At 42.7% G+C, this 12697-nt stretch overlaps 1 protein-coding gene across 5 annotated transcripts in view; it reads left to right on the top strand.

Moving 5' to 3' along the window:
- sash1a (SAM and SH3 domain containing 1a) overlaps positions 1-12697 on the top strand; it is a 152742-nt gene that overhangs the window by 127822 nt on the left and 12223 nt on the right. For 4 of the 5 annotated variants that reach the window (XM_034143712.1, XM_034143716.1, XM_034143714.1 and 1 more), the window contains exons 8-15: positions 268-366; positions 5435-5570; positions 5963-6375; positions 8963-9037; positions 9254-9397; positions 10667-10799; positions 11704-11873; positions 12053-12262. In XM_034143712.1, coding sequence (XP_033999603.1) covers positions 268-366; positions 5435-5570; positions 5963-6375; positions 8963-9037; positions 9254-9397; positions 10667-10799; positions 11704-11873; positions 12053-12262 — 1380 coding nt within the window. The remainder of the gene's footprint in view (positions 1-267; positions 367-5434; positions 5571-5962; positions 6376-8962; positions 9038-9253; positions 9398-10666; positions 10800-11703; positions 11874-12052; positions 12263-12697) is intronic. The other variant, XM_034143713.1, reaches the window with a different exon arrangement.

The following is a 12697-nucleotide window of genomic DNA, read 5'->3' as shown; positions in this document are numbered from 1 at the left end:
TCCTCATATAAAAAAGGCTAATGACAGGAGTTTGTGGACATAAAACACAATAGACTTTTGTTAACTAGTTGTTTGCAAATACAGGCTACATAATTTACCACTACATCACTTATTCAGTCTTTGTAATTTGTATGTGTGTCTCTATATATGCACAGAAGTGACGCCTATCAATTGTCTGTTAGCATATGGAGGGATGTAGCATGTCTGGTGAGAGTGGGTTTCCCCGCCCTGTTCCTCTGCCTCTCTAAACTCTTCTTCTCCACGTAGCTAAAGGAGTATGAACTCAACAGACAGTCCAGCAGTACTGACACTGCTGAGTGGACTGAGGGATCTGCATCCAATCTAAACCAGTCCTCAAACTGCAACGTAAGTACACCCCACCCCATTACCCTGACTCCCCCCAAACCCTGACCTCTCCCCTTTGACTCTACCTCTCATAACAACCTCACCTCGACCACTCTCACCGTTGAGTTTGATTTTCAGCAATGGAGGTTCTGAAGGAAAGTCGTTGTTTCGACATATGTGTGGATGGATGTGTGTTTATTTCATATAAAAAAAAAACTGGTAAATCTAAAAAAAACTTTTTAGGTGTGTTTAATTTTGGACATATTTATATCGAGTTGCTTAAAGCACCTTAACTCAACCTTTATTGCCTTCCTTTCCCTTTATCTTCCCTTCTCTCTCTGCTCTTAATTCATTGGCCAACTACTATACATCCACCTTTGCACTTACATCCACCATGTCATGTGCATCTTTATACTATGGTTGTTACCTTTCAGAATCTGATTTATTACCAACTAGTAGGTTCACAAATACTAGGAATTTGCTTTGGTATATGTGGTGCATAGAAAGAGACAGAAAGAAGAATAAGTAGCAAAACATAATAAATCTCAGAATCTTGTCCCATCGCTTGTCTCGGTTTACTAAGCCTGCGCTCACAAATTGGCAGTCACAATGAGATATATGCTGTTTGTTACAAATCCTTTCCATATTTTATGCATCAGCTTAGTCCTGTCATGGGCAATTGAAATATGTCCTCAAACATTTTTTAAATTGCCTGCTGTAGTGACATATACATTGTCTGTTGGAAATTTGGGTCAGGTTTGTTTCCATCAATCAGTTATAGCTTAGTGGAAATTCCCACAAATCTCATTTTGTCAGCTGTGATCTGTGGGGAGAAGGCCTCCAAACCTCCGGTCACCTTTAGAGTGAGACCTTTGAGGATAATGTGTTTGGTGGAGCTGAAGCTCAGACAATCGGGGTCTGTTGGACACCGTTTTGTGTTTGTTGACCCTCTGTCAGTTCTCTCTGTTCTTTCTTTTCTAAACGTAAGTCAGCTCTGAAACAGATTCACAGTGGCCATGACGGTTCTTTATTACCTCTGTGTGTGGCATCATATTGGAAAAACATCTTACAGTCCCACACATTGACCCAATTTTCTTTGTAAAATCTGTAAATGTTTTCGAAGTATAGGACCACGAAAAGAATTACCTGCACATGTTTATTTTGCAATTTGGAATGTGATACTAATTTCTGACTAAACAACACTGAGTTATTCTAAAAAACAATCCCTCCTATTAAGCTAATGCATATGAATTTCATGTTTTCATTGCTGAAGTAAATGGAAGGTTGACCCCTCAGCCTCTTCAAGAATCAGCTTTAGATCCAGCACAGTCGCCTTACCATAATCACAATTTCTTATATATTCAAGTGGTTGAAAAGGCTTTTCAGTTTTTCCTCGACTTTTACACATTCATAGCTGCCCCCTCTTCAATGTCAGTAATTGTTTAGTGTGCATTCATAAACTCATGAAATCAGATCCGCTTACTGTAACTGAATTTGTAAAACTATGAATAAATACTAATGGTAAATAGTTTAACCGCCTAGGGTCCCTATTCAAATGGTCTTTTGTTTAATGATTGATGATTTTCTTCATGCCATACATAACCTCAGCTCAAGTTTCGTCTTACTGTTTGTTGTGCTTGTTTGAATTGTGCATGAGTTTGCCGATCATCTTATCAGTCAGTCAACCCTCATGTTACCCCTCTGCAGCCAGCTGCTCACTTCCTGTGGAAAGATGATTGATCGATTGGGTTTTTTAAAGTCTGGAGAGGATAGAAGATTTACTGTAGGAGCATTGTTTAGAGGAACATACATCTCGGCTCTGGAGGCTGTGAACAAATGCAAGAGCTGGAGGCAGAGAGGAAACAAGGGAGAGAAAAATTGGGGAAGATAAAGACTTTGCACTGAAAAGGGGGGAGTTCTGTATCCCCCTTGCCCCGAGTTCCAAAATCGGCCACCTCAGGAAATATTGCTACTCTGCTGGGGCCTCTGGTGGGGCCTCTGGTGGTGTCACGTACTGCCCCCTCTCCCCTCTAATGAATGGATTTGGGTCATTCCCGATTTCAAATAGTTAACAGATTTGTGTGTCTGTGTGTGCCTCTATATAGTGACATGTAAATATATGGTTCAGATATATGGCTGACATGTTGGCATGCCTTTGGCTTCTTTGTGCCTTTTCTTTGATGCTGTCTTCTCCCGGTCTGTCTTCCTCCGGCTATCGGAGCCCACATTCCAGGGCTGGCCATTAGCGATGTTGGGGCCAAGGCAGGGTCAGAGGGGCTCAAATGCTGGGATTGTTCTCCATGCACAACACGCCTTTTCTCTGCTAGCTGTGCGGCACGGCACTTCCAAACAGTCCCTCATTCCTCAGAGCTGAATTCACGAACAGGCTGCGTCTGTATCAGCCATCATGTGCACAGATACAATTTTGAATTGTGCATGCGTGAGAATGTAATCAGCCTATTACGGATTTTCTGGGATACATTCTTGCTAACCTGTTGGATATTAACAAAGAACAAGTTACCCTTGGGTTTTGAATGAGGTGGTAAGTTTTAAGGCACATTTATGCTCTTGAATGCTTGAAGTAGATAGTAGCTTTAATTGATGTTTTGTGTGGTGCAGGATGACATATTTTGGTGTGCAACATGAGGTTGCTGGTCTGTATTTTTTTAATTTATTTGGCATTTCGTATTCTCCAGCAAAATACATTATACAAATGTTTAACCCGTCCAGGGTCTGTAGTTTTTCTAAAGTTTATTTGCATCTCCAAAGCTATGGGAGCAATCCTGAATTTAATTTATGAAGTTAAATGGCTATTGTGGTGGTGAAACTGTTGCATGTGGCCTTTTAGCCCTGCTTGATTCATTGCTTCCTCTGTTTGGCTTTCTTTCTTTGTGTGTGTCTTTCCTCTGTTTTGAGGTCATTTGCAGTGACGGTATTTCTCAGGACTATGATAGGACCGATATATCATTGTCGTCTCTTACCATCTTATTGTCCCTTTCTCTGTCTTTTAAACAAGGAGAGTGTGGGTCAACTATGAAATTACTATTGCAGTTGTCCGGCACATAGCTTTTCCCCCATATGACTTCACATGAGTCACTTCTCAATAACAGTTATTAAGAGGAACTGAGTTACAGGAGTGGATTCCCATCCAATCTGTGATTTCACAACCTTTACATCTCCTCTTTTATCAGTCATCTCTGACTTGTTATTACATTCACTGAATCTAATACAATAAAGCATCGTGTAGAGCAAATGGAAAGTTGAAGCAGTTGAAGCTTTAGCCAGAATTGTGTGGTTCAGCTGAGGTATTGTCATGGAGAACTATGCTGAGGGAGAAGTGAGTTATGGGTTTTCAGAGACTATTTCTGCAGTTTTGTGGGAGGCTAAATAAATGGCTATACCCAAGTTCTGGTCTGTTGAACTGATATGATAGAAGACCTAAAGGTTGATAACGCATCTCTAAACAAGGTGAAGTGGAGTCAAAGGGAGCTATGTTTGATAGAATGGACTTCACAGTGATTAATATGTTGTTCCCTCTTCCAACTTGGCAAGGTTTTGTAGCGCTACTACGCCTGCAGAATTCATAATATCCTGATGTTGCTAAGGTGGTTTGGTGCCATTTAAGGATTTCTGGACAATGTCAAATCTGTTTGCTCCAACCAAGCCACACTTGTTAACATCATCCCTACTGGATGTCAGCAGCCTCGGAGCCAGGCCTGTGGTCAACAACAGCGAGAAAGCGGTTTCTTCTCTGCTAGCTTTAGAGCTGTAACCGTGGATAGCATTTCATAAGACAGAGTGCTGAGCCCTGCAGGCCTGCTCTGTCTAGTTGTGTGTATGTGATGCATGAATGCGTGTCCCTTTGCAAGCGATGCAGTCAACCTCAACTGTGGAACTGGCAGCATGTGACAAAAGAGGTGGTGTTGTTGTGGAAAAGAAACCAGTGGCAAATTGCAGGTCTCCCTTGAAAAAGAGATCGTTGATCTCAATGGGATTTTACCTGGTTAAATAAAGGCTACAAACAAATAGAAACAAATGAAGTTGTTGGAGCTCCATGATAATGATGGTAGTTCCTGCCAGACAATCTTTAGGCCAATGCTTGGCTCATCAGCCTCATCATCACATGGGGACCATAGAGAGAATAGGCACTCACACATGCGAACACAAACAGCCTGGGGAGTTTTTGTGTGTTTGTGTGTTTGTGTGGATGATGAAAATGTTTGTGACTTCATTCATTATGGTCTCTTTTCCTCTCCACTACACTGCAGAAAGTTTGAATGCATTGCCCTTCAATTGAGAGGCAACATAACGCAGAGTTGGAACATTTATTGTGTTACTGCTTCATCCAAATGTACTAATTATTTAAGTTCAAGTTATTAAAGATGGGGTAGGTCATTTTGGAGAAACCAGCTCGAGTGCGCTAGAATTTGAAAATACACAACCGGAAAAAATCTGCCACTTCCTTATAGAGCCCCTCCTCCAACACACACAAACGCGCACATGACCAATGAGGGCACGAGATAAGTTTGTGCACAGATGGAAGGCTGACAGGCAGGTAGGCCATCCAGTTATTTTAGCCGGGCCGGGCCGGCTAAAATAACTGGTCGTGCTTTTTACAGTATTACAGAATTTTTTTATGGATTTTTTGTCAAAGCACTTAAGATATTCATTGCTATCGGGATGTTAAGAGCATTCCATGGAATATAACAAAAAGTGTATCTCGAGCCGGTTTCTCAAACTTAACTACCCCACCTTTAATATACATTTATGAACTTAACATGTGTGCCACTATCCATCTAATCATCCATTTCTCACTCACTAACTTTAACTCCATCCTAAACAATACTTCCATCTGTTACATATAACATAAGTGTTCAATATCACAAAATGTTTTTATTTACATTTTTCACTATTTTTTATGTTTAATTCCTTTTGAAACAAAACCACACGTTTATTTTACACTTGCATTGATTTGATGGTACACTAAAGAAGATCCTCCCTTTTCTCAAGGTTTATTTAACTGAGTAGTTGTTTACCGTCTGTTCCTTTTTATCATATCATCCCTCCCTCTGGCTCTCTCTTCCACCAGTCTCGTGAACAGTCAGACGATGAGCAGTCTGAGGACTCTGTGAAGTTCAAACGGCTTCACAAGCTGGTTAACTCTACGCGCCGCGTCAGGAAAAAGCTCATCAAGGTGGAGGAGGGCAAGAAACATGGCTCTGAAGGTTTGTTACTCCATGTCTTAAAATGTTGTCCTTGCATTATTTAACAGTTAAACATATGTTCATGCATTATTGGAAAAATGTTATGATAGAAATATGTTTTTTGGCACTTTGTCTGTCCTCTCTAAAGAGAAGTTTAAGTTCAGCCATGTTTCCAACTGGTGGTTATTAGAAATTAGTTCTGTTAACAAGGATCTATTTTTTTGAATGCCTAAGTATTACATTCTCATCTGTCATGGCTTTTGCCTAGTACTCAGTCTTTAAGAATGTGTTTTGAAATGTGGGCTGGCTAGCTAAGGTTTGGAAAACCACAGATGGGTCATGGGACTACTCAGAATCTGATGTCTAAATCCTCCTGAGTAACAAACTGTCTGGTTTCTGTCTTCTTCTTCTAGATTTTCTGAATCTGCGGTCACCTCCCACCTGTGAGAACAACACAGCTCTGTATACAGGGGTCCTGAAGAGGCCCCCTCGGCCTCAGGAGAGCTCTCTCACCCAGGATCAACTCTCTCTGGATGGAGACACAGACAGCCTGACCAACTCCCCCTCCTCCAGCAGCCTGGACACCTGGTCCGGACACAAGCTGGTCAAGACCTTCAGTAAATCTTCCAGTACCCACGGTCTCATCCGACCCCCCAAGAGAACCCCAGTCGACTCTACAGGCCTGGGAGACTCCAACTCGGGCGTAGGAGGCAGCGGCTCTTCCTTTTCAGAGCTGGATGGCTGTGGATTGGACGAAGAAGGAAAGCTGTCACGCTCCACAACCGACAGCGAGATGCGGAAGGCTCTGAACTCCATCTCCCATGGGGTAAGTAACAATGAGGCGCTCTACGCCTACTATGGCCTCACAAAACCCCGCCCTAAACCCCACTCCCAGTCCCGCCTCCTGATCTCTCTGGATGACGGTCCACAAGGCAGTCCCAAACAACAACCTGCCAACCGGCATCACGGCAGCTGGACGCACCGGAAACCTGATCCCAACTACGCTTACTCCACCAAGCACCTTCTGTACCAACGCTCGCGCAATGCCAAGACCCCCATCTCCCCTCTGTCTGTCACCCCCTCCTCCCCTGCCCGCTGTGATGTAGCCAAATCAAAAGGTTTTGGCAGTGGGGGAGGGGGCTGGGTGTTCCCCTCTCGCAGGCTGCGTGGTCGAACGGCAGTCAGTGAGCTGAACATCACCTATGTGGTGGAGCGGAGCCTGTACGGTCACCTCAACTGGGCCCAGCTGGTCCGCCCCGTTACCCTCAGCCGCGCCGAGCGCCGCTGTCTATTGGAGGAGGACCGAGAAGGGGACAGGAAGTGGGCGGCCAGTGTTGACCGCTGCACCAAGCGAGTGCTCTTGCGCATCCAGCAGAAGTCTGTGAGTTCAGACCATGAGGTTTAAATCGACCGCCTCGTGTGAGCAGGACTCGGTGCTTCAAAGTTGCAGAATAGCTCAGAGGTTATATGGCAAGATACAGCAAACACACACAACACACATGCCACGCCAAATGACTTCCACCTATCCATTTAAATTACCCATGTAAGAAATCCACATTAAAGCATTGCCAATGCAACTCTGCTCATTTATAGAAAAAAGGCAAGGGGCTCGTATATCTATCACAGACTTAACTGCCCTGAAAAGACTGTCTTCTTCAATGACCTTTAAGTAAATGCCTTTGGCTTTCACCAAAAGCCTTTTTTTAATTTCAGCTGAATATAAAATGATTATGTAATGTGCAGTGGCACACTTATGAGGTTAAGTTACAGAAGTAAGTGCTTTCTTATAAATGTCAGATCCTTGAGGAACACTGGCATATACGCACTGATCCCTGTGGGCAAAAGGGATATTATACAAACTCAAAGCTGCTCATCTTTAGAACTGCACAGTACATCGCCTTAGAGACATTCAATGAAACGCCTTAGTCAACTGCTTATGGCTTATAAGTGTTCAAATTAATTGTGTTAGGCTGTGTATAACAACAGAGAAGTGGAAACAGAAAAACAGCTACTACTTATTCATATCGCAGTGAATGCAAAATGTAAGTTCTGTCTAACGTCAACCAGCATTAAAACAGTGTGGTTGTATAGCAAGGGACTCACTTGCTCCCTGTATATATTAAATGCCTGTGTGTATAAGCAGAAGTAGGGACACATTCTCTAGGTGGTGATACAGTGGAGCTATCCCGCAACTTTGAGGGTACCTAAATCCTATCGTGTTCTAGTGAAATCACCGGAGGTCGTTCTCATCCAAAAACTCTCCAAAAAAAATCCACTTTTTCTGTTGTTGCTTTTCGTGTCCTTCTTTGGCCCGTGCCTCTACAGTTGCTGATGTGATTTTTATTTGTTTTAATCTTTAGTTGATTTTCTTTCCTATGATTGTCTTTGAGGGACTTTTTTTTCTGGGTGCATGTCCATTCCATCAAGCATCGCCATCACATTCAAAGTGCTTTTTTTTGGACTTGGCTTCAAACATGTTTGTTCACCAAACTGCTTTTCCTGGGAAGTTGTGCTGTGGACTGCAGCTGTGGACATCTAATACACAACATGTGTTTTGAACGTGCAATGCATTCACATGGAGGATCTTCGTCCAGGGTTTGTGGGAGTTTAGAAGTAATGGCTTTTTAAGCAAAGGAGAACTGCTATCAAGGGCCCCACTTGGCAGATGCATTTGTGCATGTCTCTACGTGTCTACATGTCTGTGTGTGACCTACTGCAGAGCTTAGGCAGGATTCAAGAAGTCAAAGCCTCTCATGTCACAGTTCCCGTTGTGTCTACCCCTGTTGACCTCTACAGTTGATCAAAAAAGTCCCCATATCACCCTGTCCTCTCAGCAGAAACAATTTACCCTCCCCAAAAATGTTTCTGATGAGAATTAACACATTGTCCGCTCCAAATAACCTATATGTTGTGCATGTTTGCATACTAAGCCCTGTTCTGCATTTTTCATAATTAACCACTTGACATTTTGCATCAGGCTTAAATGTAATAAATATATATCTTGTAAAAGTACGGCTATATATTTTAGCTTGGCCCCATCAAGAAAGGTTTAATTTAATCCAGGGATTTAAGATTTTAACCATATGAGCGACTTGTTGGAGACAATTTAGTGTTCTCCACGGTCAATATAACAGCTCATTTGCCTCGAACCGTGCAGTAACCCGCAATTTTAAAGAGGAACTCGTATAACAGTTTGTGTTACATCATGTCTGTTGGCTGTCCACAAGTCCCATATGACGTCATGCCCCCGCATACATATATACCATATCCCCATGTACATTCATCAAAGTGCTGCCTGTGTTGTGTCAAGAATGAATCATTGTGAGTTGACCCTCAGTGGGTGTGGATGGGGAGTTCCTGTAACCTGACGTTCTAAATGTGACTAATTTGATTGTGTTTTGGCTCCCTCACAGAGAACGTGCAGCTTCGGGGGCTTTGACCTGTCTAACCGTTCTCTCCATGTGCTCAACGTGGGCTCAGAGGCCAATGTAAGTGCCGGCAGCTCGTAAAATTAGAAGAGGCTGTGAAGAGCCCAACCTGAACCCTCCTGTCACACTAAATCACCTTTCTCTCCTCTTTTTTTGTGTGCCCCCTCTGCCCTTTGTCTTCTTCCATTTCCATCCACTCCTGATTCATCCATATCTGTCACCTTCTTCCCCTCTGTCCTTCCTTTTCCGTTCTCCCTTCCCTTTTTCTGATCACAGCATAAAGAGCAGGAGGCCATATACAGAGAAGTGGTCAAATCCCCCACCACCTCTCGGATCTCACTGGGCAAGAAGGTCAAGTCGGTCAAGGAGACGATGAGGAAACGCATGTCGAAGAAGTACAGCAGCTCCTTTTCTGAGCAGGTTAGATATTTACACCCACACCCACACACCATTTTGTAATGCTTTATTTCCCAAAAGTTCAGTTTACATTAAGGATTCTGTTTCCCTTATTTTCCAGGCAAGTGAGGTACATCCGAACCTCAACTGTATTTAAATGTGATAGCTTAAACGTATACAGTCTCAAAAATCCACACACCATACTTTTTATCCTTAAAACAGTAAGCCAAGGGCTGCTTCAAAAAAATAAAAGTGCCCCATGTTCTGCAAACATTTATGGGATGTTTTGCAGTGTAAGCCACATTTTCTGTCCACAGGCTGCGAGGGAGTGGGAGTATTTGTGTTAGTAACAGTATAAACATGGAGATTTTAAACACACACACACACATTTGGATTTCTCTCTGCGGTGCTGTCCCTGGGTGGAGTGTATGCTTCATGCTGAGCTCATGGAGTGATGCAAGTCTCCCCCAGGCTAGCTCTCTGGAAATGAAGTGTGAGAGAATATAATGGCGGTCTCAACTGCACAGGCCTAATTTTTTTGGGCATCCTGTGGCTTTACTAGTCCAGTCCCTCCAGTTTGATGTTGCCTTGCAGAGTGTGTCATTATTACACAGTTGAACATCTGGCCATCATGGTGGTCTCAACACTGACCCACATATTCTTTCATTAGTCATGGAGCCATTGGATGGAAAAGAGCGAATATAAATTAATTGCCTTGGGACAATTGTTCAACAAAGTTTGAGACCACACTGCCACCTGGTGGTTAACATAATACACACAACATTTGTATTGTCTGAGCCTTTTTTTTGTATATACTTAAAATCTTTAAACTTAAGTTTTTTGATTGTGTTATTTCTAACATATGCAAGATAATGCAATGCAGGTCTAAAAAACACAAAATAATTGTATATGTCAGACTAAATGTTATCATAACTGCTGTAACTTGATTTCATCTGAAAATGCCAGGGTATTAAACCGTGGGGGATCTATCTTTTGTGTCACCTAATAAACAGCTGATCATATATCATCATTGGATATTAGACTGTGTTAGGGTTAGGGTTATTAATGTTGCAGCACAGGCGCTCTTAGACATTACTGTTTCCCCATTTGCGTGCTGCTTAATTTACATACTTTTTTCAAAGCTGATGATTGGTTAATGTTCACATTGGTAAACCCATTGGGGCTGAAAACTCACTTTTACATCAGTTTTTTATGAAAAAATACTGACAACCCCTATCAATCCTCCATCCCCCCTTCCTTTTCCCCTTGTCTATCTTTCTGTCTGTCATTCAGTCCAGTCCCGATGGAGCCCCTGGCTCCCCTCAGTCCCCTCAGCCTGACACCGACTCTCTGGAGAAGCCGAAGCTTAAGGCCGGAGGATCGGTGGAAAGTCTGCGAAGTTCACTCAGCGGACAGAGTTCAATGAGTAAGACATAATCCAAGTAACTGCTTCTCAAAACTGATGTAGCATGCAGTACAGTGTATGTTTCTTGACATCATGATTAATAGAACAAGTTGTCAAGATTGTTTTTGCTTCCATAAAACATTCCTTCCATAGCAATTAGTCCTCCATTATTTCAAACCACTGTTATTTTACACTTTGGTTGCTGGTGGAGCACTAACGCACAATTATTTAGTTCTAGGGTGTCATTACATCATTATATATGTCATGTACAAATATTTAATGCAAATACAGGGACATTTAGTGTACAGCTTAAGTCACCTGTTTTGAGTGATGTTTAACACTAGATGGTGCTCTTTACATTTACTGTTTGCTGGTGTGTATTTCAAATTCATACAGATTACTCAACCTTCTGTCAATACATGTATACTTATCATCATTTCTGTGGAGTGACGGCCATGAAGATCACACCCAGTCCCACGGGCTGCGTCATGTGTTGTGATCTCATCGAGGCTTCAAGTGACCTCTCATCTTATCTAATTACAACTTCTGATAACTTAAACCGGTTGTTTCCCTCACGTCTTTGTTGAGAAAATACCTTCCATCATCTCATGCTCGTGGTGAATTGAAGACTTGGCCGACTAGGTCATTTGAGGACATAGAAAAAGCAGCCAAACAAGCAGGCAAACATACGGTAATGATTAGTTAGGGAGTCCTGGCCAAATACTCGACTTCAGCTCTAGTTCAAGTTTTTATGACTTTAAGTTCAAGTTCTCCTCTCAATGCAGACACAAAGACACGAAAAAGACGTTGACAAAATAATATTAGGAAAGTTCAAATCCAAAACCTTTACAAGCTACTAAGTACATGTTTATACAGTGACCAGGCAATCTTTTTATATCTTCTATAAATCTGTGTTTGTCTCCAGGTGGTCAGACTGTGAGCACCACTGACTCGTCAGCCAGTAACAGAGAAAGCGTGAAGTCCGAGGATGGTGATGACGAGGAGCCGCCTTACAGAGGGCCGTTCTGTGGCCGCGCCCGGGTCCATACAGACTTCACCCCCAGCCCGTACGACTCAGACTCCCTCAAACTGAAGGTAAACACACTTTGGGACTTGAATATGATTATGCACCGACCAAAATGGTTGGTTGGAGAGCTGTGGATGTACACTTTACTACTTAAACGGTTCACTTTTTTAATGCTCAATATTTTTAACTACTAAGCGGTTCAGAAAGTTACGTTTTTTTCTGAATGATTGTCTTTGTGATTTTCCAGCGCGGTGATGTGATTGACGTCATCAGTAAGCCACCCATGGGAACGTGGATGGGTCTGCTGAACAACAAAGTGGGCACCTTCAAGTTCATCTACGTGGATGTGCTGGTTGAAGAAGAGGAGAAACCCAAGAGGCCTGTAAGGAGAAGGAGGAAGGGCCGACCCCCCAAGCCCTCATCAGTGGAGGACTTGCTGGAGCGCATCAACCTCAAGGTACAGCGTCGCCATGCGTTGAATACTGAATGCATCAGGTCAAATCACAGAGTCTCTTCAGTGGCAGTTGAGTAGATTTACCCGCGCTGATTGTGTTCAGTGTACAAACTGCAGAAATGAATTGTCCAAACTGAGAAGTCTCACCCATCTAAATAGGAGAAAGCTAATCTTATGGAGTGAATGAAAATATTGTCTTAGCCAAATATTTTCAAAACACATTTGCAGAAAAACAGAGATAAATATAGCGTTGACAATTACAGGCTACACAGCTCAGGATGTTTGATCTTACCCTGATGCATAAACATTAACACCCACATTCTCACAACCACGCCCCAACAAACAACACTCATCTTTAATCAAAACCTACACATAGCTGTGAGCTTGATATCATCTCCTCCCACTCGGGCAGCCAGCAGGCCTCACTTCCGCAAATAG

Source organism: Trematomus bernacchii, unplaced genomic scaffold (genome assembly GCF_902827165.1).
Source record: "Trematomus bernacchii unplaced genomic scaffold, fTreBer1.1, whole genome shotgun sequence".
In the NCBI taxonomy this organism is placed as follows: domain Eukaryota; kingdom Metazoa; phylum Chordata; class Actinopteri; order Perciformes; family Nototheniidae; genus Trematomus; species Trematomus bernacchii.
Note: the sequence above shows the minus strand (reverse complement) of the source record. Positions and strands in the feature narration are given on the sequence as shown.